We start from the raw sequence: 25790 nt of genomic DNA, 5'->3' as shown, positions 1-25790 counted from the left end.
TAACCAATAGTCACGGAGGCATGAGATGCCAAGGTATCGCACAACTAACAACCGGTTCTCAACGGGAACCGATTCTCTATTCCTATCATTTGTGATTTCCCTGTCTTCCAAAGTGGCGGATGGCCTGATGATTTTACCGTCCACTGCCAACAATTTACCTGCATGGCGGGTGCTAATTTCCGACCCTGGTCCCAACATTAGATAATGTTGCTTTCCAAAGAAAACCATGTATGTCCAACATTGGTGATTTTAAATTTCATTATGCCATCATGGTTTTATGGAGAAAATGTCTTAAAGGTGCATTGTGTAGGATCTGGTGACGTGTAGTGGTGAGGTTGCAGATTGCAACCTCCTAAAACTTCTCCCGTGTGCCAAGCGTGTAGGAGTACTACGGTTGCTGACGCGGAAAGGTAAAAACGCGAATGACCCTATCTAGAGTCAATTTGGTTTGTCCGTTCTGGGCTACTGTAGATACATGGCGAAAACGAAAAAAACACGATTCTTATTTCCAGGTGATTATACACTAAAGAAAACATTGTTATTAATATTATATTTCATTTCTGCCAATAGATCCTCCTAAATGTTACACACTGTTCCTTTAAGCTAAATAAACCTGTTGGATCAGAGGGAAAATGCGTCATCTCAAAGCTTTTCACACCTCCTCACTAATCACTGGAGTGAATGTCAGATTATCTGTTTTGGAAAGTTGTTTTGATAGTTGTTGTAGCCTAATTCTTATTTGTGGAACAGAACCTGGCAGTCCTGGTTTCACTTCAGCTCTCTGAGGTCGAGGCTCTTTCCTTCTTGAGACTCTAAAACAGTTTGGTAACCGCAAAGACAGCAAAAGATATTTTTATTGAAAGTGTATCTGTTTTTTGTATTTACTAAAAAAGATTAGATTAGATTTGTAACCAATAACAAACTGTCTCTGCCTCCAGTCAGTAACAACAGAGCAACAAAAGAAAGGCAGACCTTTCCATCTGCTGTAATCTGTAAACTGAAGCATAAATAAAGAGAAGTTCCTGTTTTAAACTGCTGGTCTGTTCTTCACCAGGAGGAACTTGTCACATTTAGACAGAAGTTAGTTTAAGAAAACAGACTGTCTGGTTTATCTGTGAACAAATCTGAAACCTCTGCCATGATGCAGCCTTTAAAGATTCACAGTGAAATCATTTAATTTCAGTGGAAGCGCTGTGATCAGTGGATTCACTCGCAGGCGAGAAGTAAATTCACTTTGGTGAGCTTTGACCAGAGGTGGAGTACTTCAGTAAAAGTACTAATACCACGCTGTGAAAATACTCCACTACAAGTAAAAGTCCTGCATTCAAAACATTACTGAAGTAAACTGTTCCCTGTCAGTGTTATATACTATATACAGTATATATACTATTATATCTGATGTTTCTGGATTAATATTACAGCTGCATTAATGTGTGTTTTGCATTTGACTGCTGTAGATGTTTACGGTTGTGTTAATTTTAACTCCTTTATATACTGTTGGCTAGTTTAATCTACAGCAATGCATCATGGTCTCTAAGATCATCATATGTTTGTAGCGTCGCTGTCCCGTGAGAACCACGTATCTCTAAAAAGCCCTCCGCGATCCTGAATGGGATAAGCAGTTACAGATAATGGATGGATAATGGAATATTAAATTCATAACTATGTTTTCATTAGTGTATAATCACCTGAAACTAAGAATCGTTGTGTTTTCGTTAGCTTAGAATGAGTCCTTCATATCTACATAGGGAGCGGGTCCTCTTCACGGAGTCTGCCACGTTGCTCCACAATGTTTCTACAGTAGCCCAGAATGGACAAACCAAACACTGCCTCTACAGAGAGGCTTTCGTGTTTTTACGTTACCTGAAGGCCACCGTAGTTCTCCAACACGGATTTGAAACTGCGGTAACGTACTTAAGCCGCTGTTTGACTTCCGTCGCTGCTAAAGTAGTGTTATTATGGTAAGGATGGCCTCTGAGTGGGGCGAACGACGTTACCACGGTTTTGCACTCGACGGCTCACGTTACCGCAGTCTTGGAAAGAGAGAAATGAGCGGAGGGGTACTCAGTTGGTTACAATCTGCAACAACACCACTAGATGTCGCCAAATCCTACACACTGTACCTTTAGTGAGTTTAGCTGAAGAAGTAGGAGGATCTTCTCGACACATAAAGGAACACCTCATCCTTCAGTTTATCACAAACATTCAACATCAACACATCTGGAGCTATGTGGTGTTTACTGGACAGGAAGGGGATGAAACTGTAATCTGTGAAGTAACTAAAGCTGTCAGACAAAATAGTGGAGTAAAAAGTACAATATTTACCTCTGAGATGTGGTGGAGTAGAAGTATAAAGTTGCATTAAATGGAAATACTGAGGTAAAATACAAGTAGCTCAAATTTGTATTTAAGTACAGTACTTGAGTAAATGTTCTTGCCAGCTACAGTAGTTCACCAACTAACCCTGCGAGTATTCACAACATGACCAAACTTGTAGAACCAAATATTTCATAACACTCTCTGGTGTGACTGACCTTTAACATCAGATCTGCCTGTTAACGTTGTGGTTAACAAAACCAAATCCGTTGACTGAGTATGACATCGTGTCCTTCAGTGGGTGTTGAGTGTCAGCGGCGGTGCAGTGTGATGTCGTGGTGTAACAGTAGAGGTGTGTGTCTCCTCCAGCTGGTTCAGACGCTGTCAGACTGGTTTCCATCAGCTCCAGTTCCTCTGAGAGCCGCCGGCCAGCAGCAGATAATACAGTTCACTCTGCTGTTTTTGTCCTGGACTGAAACCCCGGCAGTAGTCTGGCACATAACCCCTGTGAAATGATGAATTGCTGTTTTTACACTTCAGTTTTTGTCATTCTTGCCAACCCTCCTGATTTTCCTGGGAGACTATCGCTTTTTATTGCCCTCTACCGGTTTTCTCTCAGTGTCACAATTCTCCCACATTTCTCCCGATTTTGGCAATTTTTCACACTTTTTTTCCTTTTCGTTATTTCAACCTGTTTCTGGCGCTGTACAGCGTATATAAGCCCTACTGTTTCCTCCCGGTCAACATTAGAGCTACACAAAATGTACAGTTTACATTTGAGTGCCTGTAGACTAGTTTGTTCTTGTCAATACCAGCTATTTGTAGAAGTCTGTTAGTCTTCATGTGGTCTCAGACACAGCGTAATCTGTAAATGACTGACTGTTCCATTCCACATTAATCTAAGTGAGTAAGGAGAAGGGAATTGTACACAATGATGAGTACTTTCCTGTTTACAGATATCTTTGCTCTGCTTATTGCATTCAAACCAGCAACTCTTTTGATGTTGATGAAGCGTCCACTTTAGGTGAGAGTCCAATTTCACACCTGAGTATGTAAACGAGAATAACTGCTTGTAGATATTAACCCCATCGTCACCTGTCAAGGAGTTTCTGGTGCTTCCGAGGAGCATAGATTTTGTTATTTTAGGACGCTTTCACTAGCCAACATTAGACACTTTAATTGATTTCTGGTGCGGTTTGTTCGGCCAGTTGTAAACGCAGTAATCGTACTCTGATGCGTCCTTAGGGTTTAGGGACAGTTTTTTTCACAACTCTAAACCGCAAGGCAGCTCTTTCCAAATCCTCCGTTAAGGCTTGTTGATATTCCTCTATCGTTTTCTCTGAGTAGTAAAGAGCTGTATCATCTGCATACACACAGACTATCCTCTTTGACAGCTGTGTTGGAAACAGTTAAGGTCCGAGTACGCTTCCCTGTGTCACGCCGTAACTGAACCCTCACCTCTGGAGTGGACCTGCAGTGCTGTAGTGAATCACTCAGTTCAGGATAATCTAAATGTTTATAATAAATCTGTTTGTGTCTCTTTCAGCCAAAGACGTCAGACGGCCTCCCCGAGCCGCCGGCCCCGCCCACCAAATCATCGAGCCGCCACAGTCTGCCGCCATGCCGCAGCGCCGTGACGTCCCTCACAGACGAACAGCCGCACGTCGGCAACTACCGCCTGCTGAAGACCATCGGCAAGGGCAACTTCGCCAAAGTCAAACTGGCCAAACACACACTGACGGGCCGAGAGGTGAGAACACAAACACAGAGTTTAGACAATCCTCCTCAGCTGATCAAACACATTTACTTACTGAGAAATAACATCATATATTATAGTTTTAAATCTGTGAGGCGCCTCCCCAGTGGGCCACGGGGAGTGTTGTAGGGGGAATGAGGAGGAAGAGATTTGAGGTGAAAGGGACAGGTGCATACAGGCGTTTACAAACAACAGGAAGTAAGTTATTGTAGTTTGGCTGCTGATTTAGCTGCTGCAGCGACACATAAACTCATGGAGAAGATTAAGCTACTTAAGATACTTCAGAGTCATAACTCAGTCAAATCTATCCGCACAAACATGAAACATATATTTTCCATCACAAATAAACTTCCATAAATCCACTTAGAAATCATAGAAAAAGACGCTGCAGAACTTGCCTGAGAATCATAATGTTTTTAAGTTTTCTTCAGTATCAAAGTAATCCAGTGACAGCTGTCTGTACATCCATGAATACACTGCAAACAGGAGCTTCTAATTGCTTGTTATAATAATCATCCACTTATAGTGATCAATTTTACCTGGACAGACGTGATCACTATAAGCGGTTTCCACTGTACAACAGACGTTGAATAAGACAGTTTCAGGTCTCCAAAAAGGTTATAATTAACTTTCATGAACTGAAAACACATAGTGAAACGGTTTAAGACGAAAACACCCAGACCGGACAACGCCGTGGTATTGACCTGTCAATCTCAAGGTAGCCACGCACTAAAGCATACCCTGCTTTATGGTCTATTTGACTCTAAATGGGACCAAAATTTACTAAATGAACATCATGCTGTATTGAAGAAGACTTGAAACTATCGATTGTGACCATGTTTACAATGTTTACTGAGGTAATAAATCAAGTGAGAAGTAGTGTCATTTTCTCATAGACTTCTATACAATCAGACTTCTTTTTGCAAACAGGAGTCGCCCCCTGCTGGCTATTAGAAAGAATGCAGGTTTAAAGCACTTCAGCATTGGCTTCACTCTTTAGACCCGGAGTTGCCCACTGCTGGACACACCACAGTTGTCTCAATTTTGTCCGAGGGGGCCCACATTGTCAGAATTTGAAACACCCAGTTAGTGGATAAACAGAGAACTGTATCCCATAAAGCTTTAGATGGCTTCAGTATATGCCAAGTATAAAAATATAAGCCAAAATAATATCTGCCCCATCATAACGTTTATTTTCTCCACACTATTTTTTGAATGACTGTCGCTATTTAACACATACAGCTTGTTGTGGACAAAGTCAAGAACCATCACATACTTAAAATCTGGCATTATAATGTTCTGTCATGATGATGAAAACAAAGTACATCATACTTATCCAGGATTATCTTTTTAAATTAATCGTTTTCAGCTGCTTTTATTCTCACATATTTTGAGTAAATCACGTGACTTTCTGATATACTTTTAGACTCTTTCATCTGCTCAGTCAGAGTCAGTGGGGTTAAATCTGCTGGAAACGTAATGCTTCAGGATGAATTATTGATGCTGCGGACGTCAGCAGCTCAGAGCCGATTGGTCAGAAGATCAAACAGTGTGCGTGTGCGTGTGCGTGTGCGTGTGTGTGTGACGTTTCCCACTTATTTTAAGATCCGCTTTCCGAGTCAGAGCCGTCCAATCAGCTGCTGTGTTTCTCTCTGGAGACGTCAGGCTGTGGTTGGTCTGAGAGAAGTAGCAGTCTGCAGTCCATTTTAATCTCATTGATCATCTTTAAAGCATTTTTGGACTCAAGCCTAAATAAAACTCTGACTTTTCCTGCTGACTCAGTGTTTTCCCGTAAAACACTTTACATTTGCTCTGCTGATTTTTGCATTTCTTCTGTGCATTTATCTTAATATTTAATTTTTTTTAATTATTACTCCTGTTTTTCTTTCAGTCACATCAAACATCCTGAAGCGGTGTTTGTATGAGATTGCACTTAAAAGAGCTTCATGTAAAAATCTTAACCAGAAAGCAGTGTAACATACAGTAGATATTAAATTATAGATAAGTGTATCATAATAAATTAGATAAAGACAGTAAAGGGTATCTTAACAGCACTTTAATCTTTTTAGGAAAGTGCTGTATGTAATTTAATTTAATTTAATTTACTCATGTTACCAGGAAGCCTCACTGGAAACGTAGCAATAAAAAAAAAAAACTAAATACAAAAATAATAACCTACAAAACAAGATGAAGGAAACTGATTCCCGTCTTGTTACAGCATCTAATAACTTCATGTAATGTCATTTTTTCCATTTACACATTTTCCTTTTTTTCACATTTTTAGCTGCATCTTCTGACCGATTTATATAAAGTTAAATATAAATGAATATAAACCTACCTCACTTTCAGCCACATCTTGTTGTCTTCCTCAGTGGGTCGGGTTTGCTCAGTTGTCATGGAGACGGTCCGGTTTGGATTTTACTTGTAAACAATCAGAGTTTGTGTTTACATTCAGCGTTTCCCTCTACAACTCATTATGTGTGTTCTTGAGGTCTGACAAACATGTTGAATGTTTTTCCTTTCTTTCTTTCTAAAACAGTGCAGACCTCCGTCAAGGCCAAATGCTCTACGTATCTCGCAATGTTAACGAAAGTCATTTTAGGGCTGCATCTGCAACAATTATTTTCAATGTTGATTTATTTTCTCGATTAGTTGTTTGGTTTATAAAATGTTAGAAAATGGTGAAAAATGTTGATCAGTGTTTCCCAAAACCCAAGATGATGTCCCTTAAATGTCTTGTTTTGTCCACAACTCAAAGATATTCAGTTTATTGTCATAGAGGAGTAAAGAAACCAGAAAATATTCACATTTAAGAAGCTGGAATCTGAGAATTTAGACTTTTTTCTCTTAAAAAATGACTCAAACCGATTGATCAATTATCAAAATAGTTGGCGATTAAAGTAATAGTTGACAACTAATTGATTAACCGTTGCAGCTCTAAATTATTTGTGTATCTGCCCTGTGATTCAGATCTATACAGTATATATTAGGGCTGTCAATCGATTAAAGTATTAACTTGTGATTAATCGCATGATTGTCCATAGTTAGTAGCAATTAAATGCAAATTAGTCGCTACTAACTATATATAACTACCTTTTTTACCTCTTCAAAATGCACCTTAAAGGGAGATTTGTCAAGTATTTAATACTCTTATCAACATGGGAGTGGGCAAATATGCTGCTTTATGCAAATATATATGTATATTTTTATTACTGGAAATTAATTAACAACACAACACAAACGTTAAAACAAATCTTGCATTAAGGCATTATTATTTATTTTACACCAGTCTTCTGAAACACGCACCTGCTCATAAAAAACTTTCTCCATAGCGGTCAAAAACAAAGTATGGAGTTTCAGTCATGTGATAACAGGTAGTAAAAATTAAATGATATTGTCTCATGATATAAAAGTCCTCCAACACAACCTGATATGGAGTTAAATGTATTGCTATATTAATATTTATATATTAATATTTTGGATGTTTTTGTGCAGGTCGCCATCAAGATCATCGACAAAACTCAGCTGAACCCCACCAGTCTTCAGAAGGTACGCTCTCACCTCTGACCTTTGACCTCTGCCTGTCTGCCTCACCTTCTTTCAGACTTTAGAGATCAAGTATGACACCGTTGATTGATGCAGTTCCTTCTGAGCCAATCAGAGACAGACTTGTCACCCTCAAGGTCGAGGATGATCTGATGTGACTTTATCACCTTCATCACATCACCTTCACACTCTCCATCATTACATCACAGTTACTATAGGTTACATAGGAAACGCTCCATGGCAACCAACACAAACACATCGTGAACCAGCTGAGCGAGAGTTTGATCTTCAATTTGAGTGGAAAGTTTGACACTAAACAGCTGCACTGTCTCTACTCTACTGAGATGTAGTGGAGTAGAAGTATAAAATACTCATGTAAGTACAGTAAAGTTAAGTACAGTACTTTACTACTTATATAGTTACAAGTTTCTGTTTCAAACAACCAGGTGGTGCCAGCAGAAATTCCCACATCAAGTGAACGCAGCATGAAGTGACAACTGTGCTGCACAATACTGAGTGTTCATGTCGTCATAAATGTACAGGGAGGCAGTACTACAGACATCCGTCACCCTCTCCTCACTCAGTTAATGAGTAACCTACAGCTGATCAGTGGAGCTGTTCATCTTGTTGGTGTAACCTGTGTTTACTCACTTATAGTGTAACTGCTGCAGTATGTTCAGACTAAACTACGTTTGGTGCAACAGCTGCAGACTTCAGGTCAAACATCCTCGTTCATGAACTGTGAGATTCATCTAAAACTCATTAGACTTTTTACCAAATGTAACCCTAAATTAACTAAATAATGATCCATCAACTCGCTTTATGTGAACAAGTATTCATGACAATATTATGATTCACTGATGACCAGTAAATATTTTAAATTTGAACCACGTGGACGCTGATTTCTACAAACCTGTGAGTTAATAATAGAGATGAAGAACGATGACGTCATTAACTATGTTAACTCTGATCGTCTCTGCAGCTCTTCAGGGAGGTCAGTGTGATGAAGATCCTCAACCACCCAAACATTGGTGAGTCTACACCTCCTCCTCCTGCTTCTCTTTCTTGTCCTGCTCCTGATGCTCTCCTGCTCCTCCTTGCTCTCGCCCTCCTGCTGCTCCGTAAACAGCTTGTACACCTCCTCTTCTTCCTATTATCCTCCTCCTCATCCTGCCCCTCATCTCTCCTCCTGTTCCTCGTCCTCCTACTTTACCTCCTACTGCTCCATTAACAGCTTCTACACCTCCTCTCCCTCCTCCTGCTCCTCTTCATCCTCCTCCTTCCCCTCCTCTCTCCTCCTCCTCCTCCTCCACCTGCTCCATAAACAGCTCCTACACCTCCTCTTCCTCCTTCTACTCCTCTTCTTCCTCAACTCGCTCCTCCTCATTTTACTTTTCTCCTCTTCCTCCTCCTCTCTCCTTCCTCGTCCTTCTCGTCCTGCTCCTTCTCATCCTCCTGCCCCTCCTCTCTCCTTCTCCTACTCCTCATCCCCCTCCTCTTTCTTGTCCTCCTCCTCATGCTGCTCTATAAACAACTTGCACACCTCCTCCTCTCCTCTCCTTCCTCCTCACCTCTCCTCTCCTCTTCCTCATCCTCTCCTCTTCCTCATCCTCTTCCTCTTCCTACACCTCCTCCTGCCCCTCATCACTCCTCCTCCTGCCTCTCCTCTCTCCTCCCCTCTCCTGCTCCCAGTCCTCCTCCTGCTCCTCCTCACATAGTAGTTCTCAGTATTTTGCAGCAGCAGAGCTCAGTATTTGGCAGTAGCAGTCTTGAGTTTGGCTGCTATAGAGCTCAGTATTTGGCAGTAGTAGTGCTCAGTATTTGGCAGTAGCAGTCTTGAGTTTGGCTGCTATAGAGCTCAGTATTTGGCAGTAGTAGTGCTCAGTATTTGACAGCAATAGAGCTCTGTGTGGTAGTAGCAGAGCTCAGTATTTGGCAGCAGCAGAGTAGTAATATATTTCTGCTGTTGTTTTTCAGTGAAGCTGTTTGAGGTGATTGAGACGGAGAAAACTCTGTACCTGGTGATGGAGTACGCCAGCGGAGGTAAGACCGGCTCAACTGTCTGTCCACCTGTCTGTCCACCTGTCTGTCTGTCTGTCTGTCTGTCTGTCTGTCTGTCAGCAGGTAACATGAACACTTCCACCTCTGACAGTTAACATGAGCAGTGATGGAGAAATAAATAATGATCTCCAAATAATCTTCATAGTGAAGTCATCCAGAGGTTTTGTTTTTCAACTAGAGGTGTGACACATCGGCCTGTCTGTCTGTCTGTCTGTCTGTCTCTCTCTCTGTCTCTCTGTCTCTCTGTCTTTTAGGTGAAGTCTTTGACTACCTGGTTGCTCACGGACGAATGAAGGAGAAGGAAGCCAGAGCCAAGTTTCGCCAGGTGAGATCATTTAAATCTACGATACTATCTGGTCCTCAATATCCCATAATGCACTGGTCAGTTGTTTAATGGTGTGTTCAGGGTATCTCTCATTTTTCTGTCCCTGTTACCCACAATTTTAAAAAAGTATTTTGTTTGTGAGCAGTACGAGCTCTCCGGATGTTTTCCTGTGATATTTTATACAGTATTCTGTCTGTTGTAATGGGAAGGTTTGGACAGTATTGACCTAAATACTTAAATTACAGTTTGGGTGTCAGGTATGCCAGGATGCAGTGGCTCATCCTCCATGTGGGAACAATTCAGCCTGTGTTGGCGTAACCGCTAATAAAACACATCAGCTTCATTATGGTCCATTAGCGTGGCGGCTGACAGAGCTGTGGTCAACAAACACTGCTGCTGCTGCTGGAGAAATAATATTCATTTAATTTTCCTTTCTATTATCTCTTAGCGGTTTCTGCTCATTTCTGTCTTCAGTTATATTTGTGATGTTGTGACTTTGTAAAGACATTCACGGTGACATGACATTTATGACATCTACATAAATATCTAGATGTTGGTAGCGTTTGTCTTCAGGTGAACATCCAAAATACTTTACAGGATGCTAACGGTCTGTCTGCTAGCTAGCTGCTGGCATCCAGGATTTAAAGCCCCATTTCCACCACAGGAACTTTCCCCCATAACCAGGAACCTTTTGAGGAACTCATTGCTTTTCAACCGCAGGAACCAGGGTCTAAATTAAGTTATGGGGACATTTTACGGGGCCTTTTACCCCCCAAAAAGGCCCTGGTCGGGGGGTAGTACTTCCTGATTTCTCAGGAACGCCTGGAGTAAATTGTATTACATTTGGCACAAACGTCGACTTGAACTCAAGGAGGAACTGACGAGATTTCGGTGGTCAAAAGTCGTCTGTGTATGTTGTTATATTTGGTTTCTAATGATTCTTCTTCTTCGATCACTGTGTTTGTGTCAGATTGTGTCTGCAGTGGAGTACTGTCACCAGAAGAGGATTGTACACCGAGACCTCAAGGTACACACACGAACACACGCACACGCACACGCACACGCACGCACACACACACACACACACACACAGACAGCATTTAATAAACAAAATAAGATTGATTTAGAGATTATTATACGTTGTTAATGATCCTGTTGGATCCTGGAAGTAATCCACCTCTCTCTCTCTGTCTCTTACTGTAATAATATAATATGTAAATAATACAAATAAGGTGCATGATAAAATGTAAAAACATTTATAAGTTTGATGGATTCAAACATATGCTCAAATCATAACATGGCAAACTGCAGCCCAACAGGCGACAACAGTTGTCAGTGTGTCAGTGTGCTGACTTGACTATGACTTGTCCCAAACTGCATGTGATGATCATAAAGTGGGCATGTCTATAAAGGGGAGACTCGTGGGTACCCATAGAACCCATTTTCATTCACATATCTTAAGGTCAGAGGTCAAGGGACCCCTTTGAAAATGGCCATGCCAGTTTTTCCTCAAAAAAAGTTTTGCGGCAAGTTTGGAGCGTTATTTAGCCTCCTTCCTGACATGACCGTATGTATGTAGTATAACATGGTTGGTAACCAATTGATTCCTTATTCCTTTTTTAGTTTCATATGATACCCGTATCTTCACTCTAGCTTTAAAACTGAGCCTGCTACAACCTCCGATAGATCGATGCGTTAATGCGTTAAAGAAATGTATCAACTGTTGGCTGTTTGTTTCTTAAATGAATCCAAATGTTCATGAATTTCAGTGATAAATTCTCTGTAACGGCTTTAATATTTGCTGCTGATTATGAGCAGTAAAACTGATGATGTCTGACTTTTAAAAATAAATGTTTGTGCCATAATTTATTGGTAAATAAATTGTTTTAAAACATGAAACTCTTTGTGTCTCAGGCGGAGAACCTGCTGCTGGATGCCGACATGAACATTAAGATCGCAGACTTTGGCTTCAGTAATGAGTTCACGATGGGCAGCAAGCTGGACACCTTCTGTGGATCTCCTCCTTACGCTGCTCCTGAACTCTTCCAGGTGAGCGCTCGGCTCCGCCCACCACACCTGCGTAACAAACACCATAACATCATCACAGTTACATTCTGTTTCATATATATCACATCTTCACATGTATAAAGCCTTTTTATGGCTTGCTGGTTCCATTAAAGCACATGAACATATTCTAGATGTCTCTTTATCATTTTATACATATTTACACAAAAATAATGTGACATATTTATCATCCGTGGAAAGAAGGGGAGACAGAAGGGAAGATGGGATGAAACAGAAGGAGGGGAGAAAGATGAGAAGAAATCAGTGAAGTAAAATGTGAAGAAGAGAAAAGAAACAAAGAAGGAAAGGGAGGATTATAGGGAAGAAAGAAGGTAAAAATAGTGTGATCCTGTCAGGATTTAGAAAATGTTATTTATTAATTAACATGTAAATCTGAGAAGAAAACTTCCTGTTACTGTTAGAGTATATCATTTGTTTTATGTGAAAATTGTGAAAAGTAAACCTTACCACACCACACATCAACACTGTTTTATACATGTTCTTTAAAAAAAAAAAAAAAAAAAAAGAATTTAAAAACACAAAATTGAAGAGAAGATGAGACAAAAGTTTGTGATTGTGACAGAAGGCGTTTTATTATATATAATTGTTACAAAGTGAAGCAGATGGATGAAAATGTGGCTTAACATAAGATAAAATGTATTAAATCAGATGGAAATTGAATTTTATAAACTTAATTCAAAAGTTGTTACTTAAAGGAACGGTGTGTAGGATTCTGGGGAATCTATTAGTAGAAATGGAATATAATATTCATAACTATATTTTCTTTAGTGTATAATCACCTGAAACTAATCCAACCAAATCCTACGCACTGTCCCTTTAAAGAATCATTTAATCAAATAGTGAAAATGCAGTACCCGAGGACAGTGTAGTATGTTAGTGTGTCGTAACGCAGTGGGCTGCTGGGTAATGTAGTTCTGTAACTCTGCAGGGGAAGAAGTACGATGGGCCGGAGGTGGATGTCTGGAGTCTGGGAGTGATTCTGTACACGCTGGTCAGCGGCTCGCTGCCCTTCGACGGACAGAACCTCAAGGTGAGGACAAAATAATAGAAACACTTTTTAAATAATGTAAAAAAAACAAAAAAAAAACTCACAATTCACAAATATAGTATGTACTACACAACTGTTGTATTCAATGTACAGAGGCTGAGTGAATCAAGGTCTGTTAGCTGGTCAGTTACAGTGAATACAATAGTTAGTTAGTTAGTTAGTTAGTTAGTTAAAGGACCACAAGTTAAGATTATTTTTGTCAAACTGCTCTTCGGAGTCAAGAATGAACTTTTAGACTCAAACTCAACTCAGTGTTTATCTCAGTGGTGGAAACTAAGTCCCTTTACTCAAATACTGTAATGTACAAACTTGATCTCAACATGGCTGCCGGGTCACAAACTTTCTAATTTTACAGCTTAACAGTACACTATAAGATGATTCTGAAAGCAGGCGAGAAATAGGTATTACAGTAACAGAATATTGATTCATATTTGATCAGCGCTGCCTAGTTTGACTGTTTGATCGGAGTTTGCGAGTGATTGACAGTTGCTCAGAGACGACAGACTCCAGATCGGCTCTGATTGGTTGTTTTCCTCCGGTGTGTGTGAAATGTTTTGTGTGTGCGTGTGTGTAGGAGCTGAGGGAGCGTGTTCTCAGAGGAAAGTACCGGATTCCCTTCTACATGTCGACTGACTGTGAGAACCTGCTGAAGAAGCTGCTGGTGCTGAACCCGGGGAAACGAGGCAGCCTGCAGGTAAGACCAGCGTCAGGGAGTAGAACCAGCAACCTGAAACCTGAAACCCTGCCTTCAACATTTAAAACTCAAAGGAGTTGTGTCTCAACACAGTAAAGCATTTTAACAGTTTCCAGATATAAGGTTTTTTTTTTTTTTTACTGTGAAGCAGCTGCACAAAGTGTTGGTGTTGCATTAACGGCAGATCAGCTGTGACAGCACATGACTGTTCTTCATTATTTATTGTACTAATCAACTGTTAAACACCATCTGCCTCTGGCTGCAGATAAGATATGCTGTGTGTTCACATTGCGTCGCTCTGCATCATCAAGAGTGACAACAACATGATTTTGTTGACATGAGTCACTGTGATTGGCTCAGCTGATTTAGAGCGATTGGATGTTATTAACTGAGAGTGATGACCCTCTGATCTATATTCACCTTCACTCAGCCCTTCTGTACTATTCGCTGCTGTACATACACAAACCAAAATATCATGTGGAGACACAGTCCGTGCACCCAAGACCTGCTGCTTTGTGGTTGCATGATTAAAACTGACTGACCCTGAATGCAGTGTTGTAGTCAAGACCACCTAAACCGAGACCAAGTCATGACCAAGACCAGATTGTATCGAGACCAAGACGAGACCGAGACTTTGAGGGGTTGAAACCAAGTTCCACACTGCATGACCCAGTTACAATAACATGCAAACCATATGAGCACCCCTCAAATTGAGCTGAAAGATCCTCATTCCCATAGAAACACCCACAGAAAACAAATGAAGAATCCTCTTCATATACCTCTCTTATTCCCATATATACTGTACATGTGTGTATGTATACGTTTACTATGAGAAATCAAAAGGCATTGAAGAGGTGAATTTCATACGGGAATTTTCCTTTGTTTTCTATGAGCAAAAACAGTAAAGATGTTAACAGATAAGATCAGACGATGCAGTTTAGTGATATCCCCGCAGTCGTGGTCTTGACCGGTCTTAAAATAAAATCCTGAATCCTTGTCTGAGACAAGACCGAGTAAAAATGCAGTTGATTCAGACGAGACCGAGACCTTCTAAAAGTGGTGTTGAGAACTACAACACGGCCTGAATGTTTAACAGCTACAGTAAATGAAACAACTCGTGTTGTTCGTTTCTCAGCAAATCATGAAGGATCGATGGATGAACGTCGGCTACGACGAGAAGGAGCTGAAAACATACAACGAACCAGAACAAGACTTCAACGACCTCAAACGCATCGGTCAGACATACACCCACACACACACACACACAAACACACACGTATGCATGCATTCCCATGATTTATTTGGTATATCTGAATACACACTGAGCAAACACGCGTCCAACGGGATGATAACGCTACTCTGGACGTCCCATAATCCTCTTTTTTTGATGATGTCACTCTATTATAAAGTATCATCTTTTAATCAACTTAACTTAATCAATTACGTCAGCATGTTAACATTGATATTGTGAGCGTGCCAACATGCTGATGTTAGCATTTAGCTCAAAGCGCCACTGTAGACGGGTGGGTACATCAGTACATTAACCAAAGCTCAGTGTACCGTGTGTTTTCTGACCAATCAGAACTGATGGGGACGATGGGCTTCCCCCAGGAGGAAGTGACGAAGGCGCTGGAGGGTCAGAAATACAACGAGGTGACGGCGATATACCTGCTGCTGGGGAGGAAACAGGCTGAGGTTTGTTACATAAACTGTTGTACATTCAGCTAAATCCTCCTATTTCCTCCAGAATCACACATTTTAGATATCAGATTCATCTCCGTGTGTTCAGTACAGAGACGGGTCCATGACTTGTTAGCCTAGCTTAGCACAAAGACTGGAAGTGGGGGGAAACTGTTAGCCTAGCTCCATCAAACGAGGAACAATCCACCTTCCTTTACCCAGAATCCTCTGTTGTGACTCTCTCCTCCAGTGTGAAGGCAGTGAGTCTTTGTCCAGCAGTAGCCTGGTTCACAGGTCACGACCGAGCAGCGACCTCAACGGCTCCAGTCAGTCCCCCGCACACTCTCGCAACGTATCGGCCAATCAGAAGCAGCGCCGTTTCAGCGACCATGGTAAGACATGACCGAGTTGATCAAAAGCTCCAGGAACATTAGAGTTAAGAGTATTAACCACAGATGTTTGTATGCTCTCTGTCGTGTGTCTCAGTGGCGCCCTCTATCCCCCCACCTGTCTCCTACACAAAGCGTGGTCATGCCAACAGCGTAGAGAGCGACAGGAAGGAAGAGCCAGCGTCACCATCGGGACCTCCAGACCGCAGGAGGTCAGCCACCGCCTCAGGGGTGAGAGGATTGAGATTCTGGTTTAAACCAGGTCCTGGTACAGATACCAGGTTGAAGGTCAAAAGATGTGTTTGCACTGCATGGTTCGGCTCTGCTCGACTCAACTCGCTTTTGGTACCAGGTCTTTTTCTCTATGCCGTGTTTCCACCGCAGATGGTACCCTCTCTGTGCTATTTAAAAACAGCGGATCTGTGCAGGATGTCCCGTGTCATGCTAGTGATGATTCTCTCTGACCATCAGTGGTCTGCAGTGTCGAGGTGGTACCAAGAATGGAGTGGTTCTATTGGTACCGTGCACAACTTTCGCTAATGGAAACAGGAAAATAACAGCTCTAATGTGTAACGAGCTGAACTGGACTGCTTGGTGGAAACGCGGCTAAACAACATGTTAGAACTTAGTTAGTAGCCTCTGCTGTTGAATTAGGTGGCGATCACACATGCAGCGCTGATCCTGATCACACTATTTTCAGTGCAGCCAGGGTTTGAAATACGTGGAGCTACGTGGAGCTCGGCTCCTTTGAAAGAGACATGAGCTCTCCAGAGAGCCTCATTTGAGAAATTTAGGGAGAGCTCTAAAATATCCTCATTTTTGGTGCCGCTGTTTTTTTTTTTGTATAAATATATTTCCTGAATTTTATATTTTTATATTCCCACCCCTAGTACAAAACTGTGAGTCACTTTAGTATTTATTCCTGTCAGTCTGTGGATTAGATTTTCTGCTGAGTATCTGAGGCAACACAGGTCGACTTGACTGATGAAATATTACAGCTATGCCTTCCAGTTTTTATGTTTTGTTAATTAGATGCAGGAGCTGCAATTAAAGGGACAGGGTGTGTTAGGGTCTCAAATGTTGGATCGTCAGTCTGAGTAAAACTTTATTATTTGACATGATATCTCAAAAACTAGTGGCTTGATTGTCATGAAATGTCCTGATCTCCTTCCTGCTCCTCAGAGGATGAACCCTTTATATTTTAATGACCTTTCCTCTAACGCCACCCTCAGGACAAACTTTATATTTTCAGCTCCACCGCTGGTGATAATCTACGAACAGATGAAGTTTGTTCATGTCGTGTCTGTGATGATCTCTGCAGCCTGTAGGGGGCGGTGTCACCACTTTATACTGTTAGTGTCGTCTCATTGGATCAGTTTGATAAATCAGACTGTGTGTTACAGAACATAACTCGGAGGAACACGTATATTCACGAGAGGACGAGCACTGATCGCCACTCGACTGCTCTTCCCAACGGGAAGGACAGCAGGTGAGAGGAATTCTGGGAGTTTCATTTTTCATTGATCGCATGCTGTTATTCTCCAAATCAATAACTAATCTGTCTCTGTTTCAGTCTACCTGAGGTACCTGCTGCATCCCCCTCCCCATCGCCGGGGGCAACTGTCTCCTCCACGCGCCCCCGCCATGTCAAGTCCATGTCAGCGTCGGGACATCCCATGAAGTCCTGTCTGCCCCCCATTGACGACAACGCGGAGTACCAGAGGTGAATCAGTACAACTGTTGATTCATTTAAAAGTAACCGTGGAAACATTTTTCAGTATTTGAGTGCATCACGGCGTTAACATCGTCCTCTCCTCCCGCTCGCCCTCAGCTCCCCCCAGCAGCCTCCGTCATCACCTTCCGCCTTTAGCATCACCAGCAGCAGCAGCACCACTCCGGACCGGACCCGCTTCCCCCGCGGCTCCTCCAGCCGCTCCACCTTCCACGGCGCTCAGCTTCGAGACCGACGACCCGCCACCTACAACGGCCCGCCGGCTTCACCCAGTCTGTCGCATGCTGCAGCATCGCTGTCCACGCCCCGCCGCGGCACCTCCACCTCCCTCATCGGGAAATTCACCTCCAAGTTTGTACGCAGGTCAGTGAGAGCCAGGAAGTCAAAGTCATGTACATTTATTACATATAAACAAACGGCCACGTCTTGTGTCTTTACCGCGTTTACCTTCACTTTGTTTTGATGACTTAAAGTCACTGGAAACTTATTTTCTCAGCTTCTCAACATGACCGATGTGATTCTACATGAACTCAGGATTTTCTGTCGAAGTTAAAACAGTTTAGTTTTTTTAATTGAGTTTTCTGTTATTTGTGTGTATTTCTCGGTTATCTTGCGAGTTTTTGACAGCTGCCTCCGTTGAATGAACAGCCAATAGGAATGCTCTCTCTCTGAAATGACCGTTGATTGGTCAAAGTCTCCCATCACAGGCTCGATTTTTTAAAGCCTGAAAACAGACCCATGAGGAGGTGCAGAAGTTTTCTCTCAGAACACTTGAATTACAATATGCTGAAAGGTTATTATGTAATTTTTGCCCAATGATGCCAAAGATATTCTGCCTACTGCAGGTTTAACACAGTTCAACATGGTCTTTCTAGAAATGTCAAACATGCTTTGGATGAAACTCTGCCGTCACCACATTAAGAGCTGCTGCAGCTTCCTGTTCTCTGTTAACGCTGTGGGTTTGTTGGGTCTCCGTCCTCCAGGAGTTTATCAGGTGAGCCCAAAGAGGAGGGGCGGGACTCCAAGCCTCGTGCCCTGCGCTTCACCTGGAGCATGAAGACCACGTCCTCCATGGAGCCGGGGGACATGATGAAGGAGATCCGGAGGGTCCTGGACGCCAACAACTGTGACTACGAGCAGCGCGAGCGCTACTCGCTGTTCTGCGTGCACGGCGACGCCCGGCAGGACAGCCTGGTCCAGTGGGAGATGGAGGTGTGCAAGCTGCCCCGCCTCTCGCTCAACGGCGTGCGCTTTAAACGGATCTCTGGCACGTCCATCGCCTTCAAAAACATCGCCTCCAAAGTGGCCAACGAGCTCAGGCTGTGAACAACTTCCAGTTATTATCAAAGGAGAATACCTCTCTGGACGTCTTCTTCTTCACAGAATGACGCCCCACCAAGTGACGGCGGGCATCTTGTGTTCAGCACCTCGCTAACTGCTGTATGACTCAGAGAACATACACGTTATTATACTCAACACACTTACTATTTAATGTTATCACTAAATGTTTGCCAGTGAAACCAAATATTAAAGCTGATGGTGCAGATATTCAGCAGGTTGTGGTTCATCCCTCAGTGATGAGATCCAGAACAAACACCAGGGCTAATGATGATGTTTCCATCTGTCACTACCTGCTGGAGCGACACTTTGTTGGTTTGTCACTGTTTACATGCACTTCAGATTTTTCCAAAACCTTGGAAACTGAATTTTGAAACCTCATGTAAAGTGGAAACAGGTCAAGCGGATTAAAGCTGATTACACAGGTAGAGTTTTGTTGGAGAAACCTGACGAGTCTTTTACGGGGTTTCCACATTTAGTTTGGGACCAAGTGATTTAAGAGCCAGAACAGTAAAGCAGCTGTATGCAGCAGTGTGTTGAGGGAAATGTGAAGACCAAACTCTATGTAATCTGGAATTTTAGAGTCATAATATCATGGCAGTGCATGTAAATTCAGTTTTTTTTTTTTTTATCTTAACCTGATTGCTAACAGTAATCTGGTCTCTGGAGTGCAAGTAAACAGCCAGTGAAACATGACCTCTGCTCTACCTGCGCAACTCTCCTGGTGCAAGAGTAGAACAGCCAGCTGTGTGTGTACATGTTACAGAACCAGAATCAGCTGTATTGGCCGAATGTGAACACATTAGGGCTGTCAAACGATTAAAATAGTTAAACGCAATTAATCGTAAATTAATCACACATTTTTTTATCTGTTGAAAATGTACCGTAAAGGGAGATTTGTCAAGTATTTAATACTCTTATCAACATGGTAGTGGGCAAATATGCTTGCTTTATGCAATTGTATGTATATATTTATTATTGGAAATCAATTAACAACACAAAACAATGACAGATATTGTCCAGAAACCCTCACAGGTACTGCATTTAGCATAAACAATATGCTCAAATCATAACATGGCAAACTGCAGCCCAACAGGCAACAACAGCTGTCAGTGTGTCAGTGTGCTGACTTGACTATGACTTGCCCCAAACTGCATGTGATTATCATAAAGTGGGCATGTCTGTAAGGGGGAGACTCGTGGGTACTCATAGAACCCATTTACATCATATCTTGAGGTCAGAGGTCAAGGGACACCTTTGAAAATGGCCATGACAGTTTTTCCAAAATGTAGTGCAAGTTTGGAGCGTTATTTATCCTCGCAAGCTTACTTAGGTTTTGTAGTTTCATATGATGCCAGTATCTTCACTCCAGCTTTAAAACTGAGCACACTAAAACCTAAAAATCGTTAAAACAAATCTGCCTTAATGTGTTATTATCGCTTTAGCTTTGACAGCCCTAGAACACACACAAGGAGTTTGACTCTGGTTTTCGTTGCTCTCGATGTACAAACACAGAAGTAGACATACAGCTAAAAACAAGGACAGCAAACCAAAGTGAACATTTAACTGCTATGTACAGATATAAATACGTATTAAAAAAAAGTATATGTACATACACTACCGTTAGCTGTTATATTGATGTTTTCCTTCTTTCCCTCAATAATAACTACTTTAACAGACATTAAGACAGTATAATTCAGACACCAAATGTATTATTTACATTTGAAATAGCTTTGGCCCCAAAAGAAGAAGAATTAAATGATTCAAACTTCCTTTTAGTCGATGTCCCCACAGTGTTGCATGATGGGAGAATACTGTTGGAACTTGGATTATTTATTTGTTTTCGAGTCCAGAAAAGCGTCAGTGACCCTCGATCATTATTAAACCACAACGGTGCAACTGGGCTCTAAATATTGAGTTAGTCTGTTTTTGTTTGGGTCCTCTGCAGATTGACAGAAACACTCCGAACAAACACCGTCAGGTTGTATGTTGCTCGTCTGTACAGTCGGTACGTTGGTTGGTTGTGGCAAATAAATAGTCCAGCAGTCAAATATGTGCGTCTGAACACACTTAAACACTAGTCGGCAAGCTGAGATGTTAGATCATCAGTGACAGAAGGTTTAATGAGGTTTCTCTCTGACTAATGTTAGTGTAGATCAGTGGTTTCCAACCTGAGGTCCGGGCCCCTTTAGGGGGGCGCCGAAGATCACAGGGTGTGCGCCAGGATTTGTCTGATCTGAGGTTGTCAAAATTAGATTTGCACATGTATGACGGAAATCATAATAACACACTTGAGTCACAAAAGTCTGTCTATAAAACTATTTAAAAAGATGTTTTACTACTAAGTAGGCCACATTCTGTTTAAACCCCGTATTTCTGCACAGCTGCAAATAAAGATCAGGCTAATATTTTAAGTATTGTACAATTTGTAGAATTAGATTCCAGTGGTGGCTGCGTAGGATTGTTTCTGACTCGTGTGATCCAAACACTTCCAATAACTCCACAGCGTTAAATCCAAAAGTCAACATTTATTGAGAAAAATATTGATGTAATCATTTAAAAAATTCACAACATGTTTTTATCTAACGAAATATTCTGCTTCAGTCCATATTTGTTGGCGTTAAGCCTTTCAAAAACAACATTTTCACTTCAGTCAAAAACATATTTGCTCTCCCGCTTGCCGCACACAAAAGGAGGCTCGCACCTGTATTAACGGGCGGCAATCTAACAGCTCAGCTTTTCTTAGGTGCAAGTAGGGAGGCTTCAAGGAAAATAGGTTGGGTACCTCTGGTGTAGGTCATCCGATCATTCTGTCTGATCTGATTTAACCGCCACGAGTTTGGGCGTTTCATGAAGCGTTTAGAAACAATATGCCGCTGGTTTTCCCTCCTGGTTTTAAATGTCCATCAGTCACAGTCGCCTGATGATTTCTTTTGCTGTCATGCTGACGTTTGCAGCAGATATCCAGTTGCACAGTTGAGTTGCACAGTTTACAGCGGAGGTAATGAGTCATGAAGTGTGACAAACAATCAGGAGGTGACGACATCCTCACTGTTGGTTGTATGCCTGTGACCTCTGACCTCCCCTGCTGGCTGATGTTAATACTATTGCAATAATACTGGAGCCTTTGGTGAATGATGTCAGTGGTTCAAACACAAACTGTAAAGCTCCATGAATCTTTTTTTTTTTTACACATTTACAGCTGACAGAACAGAATGTGTTTTTATTATTTTATTGTTATTGTTGTATAAAACGATACCTGTCCAGGTGAATATGTGCAGGTACAGTGTTGATTAGTCTGTTTTTATTTGGTCCACACTGTCGACACTCTATTTGTTTTCCACCACTGAAAATATGACTTCATTCTTATTTGTCAAGGCTTTCAGAAGTGAGATCTAACTTTATGTTGCTGTTGAACGGAGCATCAAACCAGAACCACACCATTGAGCAATCGCAATGTCCCATGTTCAAACTTAAAGGATCAGTCTGGTGTTTTTCTGTATATTTAATATGGAAATATGTTATTATACTAAATATTAAAGGAACAGTGTGTAATATTTGAGGGGATCTATTAGCAGGTCCTCTTCAGTCCGTCATGTTGCTCCATCGTGTTTCTACAGTAGCGCAGATCTGACAAACCAAACACTGGCTCTAGAGAGAGCTTTTCACGTTTTTACGTTACCTGAAGGCCACCGTAGTTCTCCAACACGCTTGTGAAACTGCGGTAACGTGAGCCGCAGAGAGTAAAAACGTGGTACCGCCAGCCGCCGTCAGACTTCCGTTGCTCCTAAAGTAGTGTTATTACAACCCGTTCTCACTCCCAACTCGTCAAATACCGCTGTTTGGTAAGTGCCTCTCAGCATAGTAAACCGACGCACGGAGGCAGCCTTTAGCAACAGTATGTGACGAACCAGGCATTCAACTAACTCTAATGTAAACCCATCCGCGGCGTTATTTAATGGTCGGAGCAAGGGATGTAGTATTAGTAGCGCCAGAGGGGTACCCCATGCGTTGGCCGAGGGGTACTGACCAAGTGGCGGTATTTGACGAGTTGGGAGTGAGAATGTGTTGGTTATTATGGAAAGGATGACTTCTGAGCGAAGTGAACGGCGTTACCACGGTTTTGCACTCGGAGGCTCACGTCACAGTAGTCTTGGAAAGGGAGGAGTGAGCAGAGGGGTATTCAGTTGGTTGCAATCTGCAACCACACCACTAGATGCCACCAAATCCTACACACTGTTCCTTTAAAAACACAAATGTATAGTTTAATTTTTCTAAAAAATATCAGTAATTTCCTAAAACAGCTGGTCACTGTAGTTTTTAATCAAACAAACAGGAAATAGTGCATTTGTTGGGGACTATTTGCAGTAGCGGATTAATCCACATGTGATGCTCTAGTTAGTATTTAGTAGTAAGATATATCAGGCTTTGTTAAACACACACAATACTTGTTAGTAGATACATTCACTGTTGGAGAGAAATGTAGGAAATCACCAGATTTATCTTTTAAAGGACCGTTGCAGCATAAATTGAGTTTCCTGTTTATTGCTGATTCCATGTATTCCACCACTTAATGCCTTCTGAATGTACTGCTTTGTATTTCTGATGCATTCAGTTGCGCCAGAGGAAAAGAGCAGTCTGTGGTTTCAAGTTTTTTCTGTATATTTTGAATTTTGTTCCCACTAATCAACAGAGCCTCTGACTGGCTCTACTTATCTCTACAGTGTCGAGGTCCTGAGGGTTCACCGTGCAATGGTTCTCCGTCACTACTGAAACTGGAGAACACCTTGTACTGTATGTTGTTGTAGCACTTAAAACCAGGAAGGGAACAAACAATGCAAACCTCACGTCCCTGTCTGACAGGGCTGAGAGAGGTGTAAAGGTGTGAATATGACGCTGCCTTCATGTCGCGTGGGGAAGACTGTAAATCTGAGCCTCTTACTTGAAAATAGCCTTCGCCTCAGCTTCCAGATAGTAACTTGTACCATGTGGACGACTCTGATTCGTCAGGCTCGTCATTAACAGGAAAGTAGCAGAAGTTCAGTGTAGCCATGATAGATTCATTTTAAATAAAACCACACAAATTAAACATTTTCAGAGTCCTTTTGTGGTCGCAGCTGTGAAGGATGAAACTACTGTTTGTTTAATGTTTAATGACTTCTCTGAACTTCCACTGACGACATATTTAAAGTGAGTATTCCTACATTAGCTGCTCTCACATGGAAACTAAGGGCTTTTTCAGTCTTCATGAAGACTTGATGGAAGAACTGAACCTGGTTAAGTGTGTTTCTTTCATAATGCATACTCATAATGCTCCTACTGTACACCAGTACAGATGTAAATAATGTTCAAATATACTAACTTCATTCAGCTTTCAGCCTCCAGCAGGTGAGTCCAGGACAGGAGAAGTACGCACAGTGAAGGTTGTTCAAGTAAAACTTTTTGGTTTAAGGTAAGATTTTAGTCATTAATGTCATTAACGCCGCCCACAGCATTGATTCAACAAATAATCCCATGAGCAGCAATGGAAAGTAACAAAGTACATTCACTCAAGTACTGTACTTAAAGGGCCAGTGTGTAGCATTTCGGGGGATCTATTAGCAGAAATGGAATATAATATTCATAACTATGTTTTCATTAGTGTATAATCACCTGAAACTAAGAATCGTGTTTTCGCTTAGAATGAGTCCTTCATATCTACATAAGGTGCGGGGCCTCTTCAGTGAGTCCTCCATGCTGCTCCGTCATGTTTCTACAGTAGCCTAGAACGGACAAACCAAACACTGGCTCTAGAGAGAACTTTTCACGTTTTTATGTTTTCTGAAGGCCACCGTAGTTCTCCAACACGCTTGTGAAACTGGTAACGTGAGCCGCAGAGTGTAAAACCGTGGTACCACCAGCCGCGGCATATTAGTAGCGTGAGAGTATGTTGAGAGCAGGTGGGATGGGTGGTGGATGGGTCACCGGTGTTTGTGTCCCATGTGAAACTTTTACTTTTGTTAATTTAAGTTTATTGTGATGCTAATACTTTTGTACTTTTACTTGGTTAAAATGGTTAATGCAGGACTTTTACTTGTAACAGAGTATTTCTCAGGTATTTCTACACTGTGGGGCTCAACCAAAGAGTATAGAAGCAAAGAGACGAAGCTCAGGTGTTTTTTTTTACAACAGCCGCTGCCTCCATTTTGGACAGAAAACGTTTGGTATATTTACAATATTTTATTGTTCAACGCAGGCCATTTCAGTAAAATATGACAATAGAATAGAAATAATTTCGTTTTAGTTTAACACACTTATGGCGAACGTTTAAAGGGACTGTTTGTAACTTCTTACACGTATAAATCAATCCGGGTCGGTGTCCCATGCGCGCTCGCATGTGGCTACGCTGTTCAGACTCAGACTCCAACACAAACTACACGGAAGCACCAAAACCACAAAGTTGTATCTAGTGAAGCCCGTCTTGCAAAACAGTGTTGGCCGCAGTCAGAGGACGCGGGGGAGACCGTAGCTTTGGTCTGCAGGGCCGGAGTCTCTGCTGTACTCTGCTCCTCTGCCTGCCTGCCTTCACTCACACACCGCGCGTGTTCTCATTTCGCTCCACTATCACGTGCATGTGCGCACACTGCACACTGCAGAAGAGTTAGTTTAGCTCTGAGAATATCTAGTGAATGCTCAGTGGACGTTTGTGCAGAAATAAATGCTGCAGCTCCTCCAGACCAACAGAGGTTTCCCCTGTCTTGTGAAGTGACGGGGCTTCGAAGCAAGAAACGTTATCGTCTCCGACCGGGTGCCGGTGTCTCCCCTGTTCCCAACGCAGGCG

General features: G+C 42.0%; 1 protein-coding gene across 2 annotated transcripts in view; it reads left to right on the top strand.

Moving 5' to 3' along the window:
* mark1 (MAP/microtubule affinity-regulating kinase 1) overlaps positions 1 to 24059 on the top strand; it is a 30503-nt gene extending 6444 nt beyond the window's left edge. For both annotated transcript variants that reach the window (XM_074629799.1, XM_074629800.1), the window contains exons 2-18: positions 3863 to 4066; positions 7568 to 7621; positions 8601 to 8649; positions 9596 to 9661; positions 9934 to 10004; positions 10975 to 11031; positions 11919 to 12053; positions 13018 to 13119; positions 13712 to 13831; positions 14967 to 15066; positions 15414 to 15526; positions 15762 to 15903; positions 15998 to 16131; positions 17304 to 17389; positions 17474 to 17623; positions 17732 to 17995; positions 18616 to 24059. In XM_074629799.1, the coding sequence (XP_074485900.1) occupies positions 3863 to 4066; positions 7568 to 7621; positions 8601 to 8649; positions 9596 to 9661; positions 9934 to 10004; positions 10975 to 11031; positions 11919 to 12053; positions 13018 to 13119; positions 13712 to 13831; positions 14967 to 15066; positions 15414 to 15526; positions 15762 to 15903; positions 15998 to 16131; positions 17304 to 17389; positions 17474 to 17623; positions 17732 to 17995; positions 18616 to 18958 (2190 nt within the window). In that variant the 3' untranslated portion in view covers positions 18959 to 24059. The remainder of the gene's footprint in view (positions 1 to 3862; positions 4067 to 7567; positions 7622 to 8600; positions 8650 to 9595; positions 9662 to 9933; positions 10005 to 10974; positions 11032 to 11918; positions 12054 to 13017; positions 13120 to 13711; positions 13832 to 14966; positions 15067 to 15413; positions 15527 to 15761; positions 15904 to 15997; positions 16132 to 17303; positions 17390 to 17473; positions 17624 to 17731; positions 17996 to 18615) is intronic.
* The last annotated feature ends 1731 nt before the right edge of the window (positions 24060 to 25790 follow it).

The sequence above is a fragment of the Sebastes fasciatus genome, chromosome 3, assembly GCF_043250625.1.
Source record: "Sebastes fasciatus isolate fSebFas1 chromosome 3, fSebFas1.pri, whole genome shotgun sequence".
In the NCBI taxonomy this organism is placed as follows: Eukaryota; Metazoa; Chordata; class Actinopteri; order Perciformes; family Sebastidae; genus Sebastes; species Sebastes fasciatus.
The sequence above is the reverse complement of the archived record's forward strand: the minus strand, read 5'-3'. Positions and strand labels throughout refer to the sequence as shown.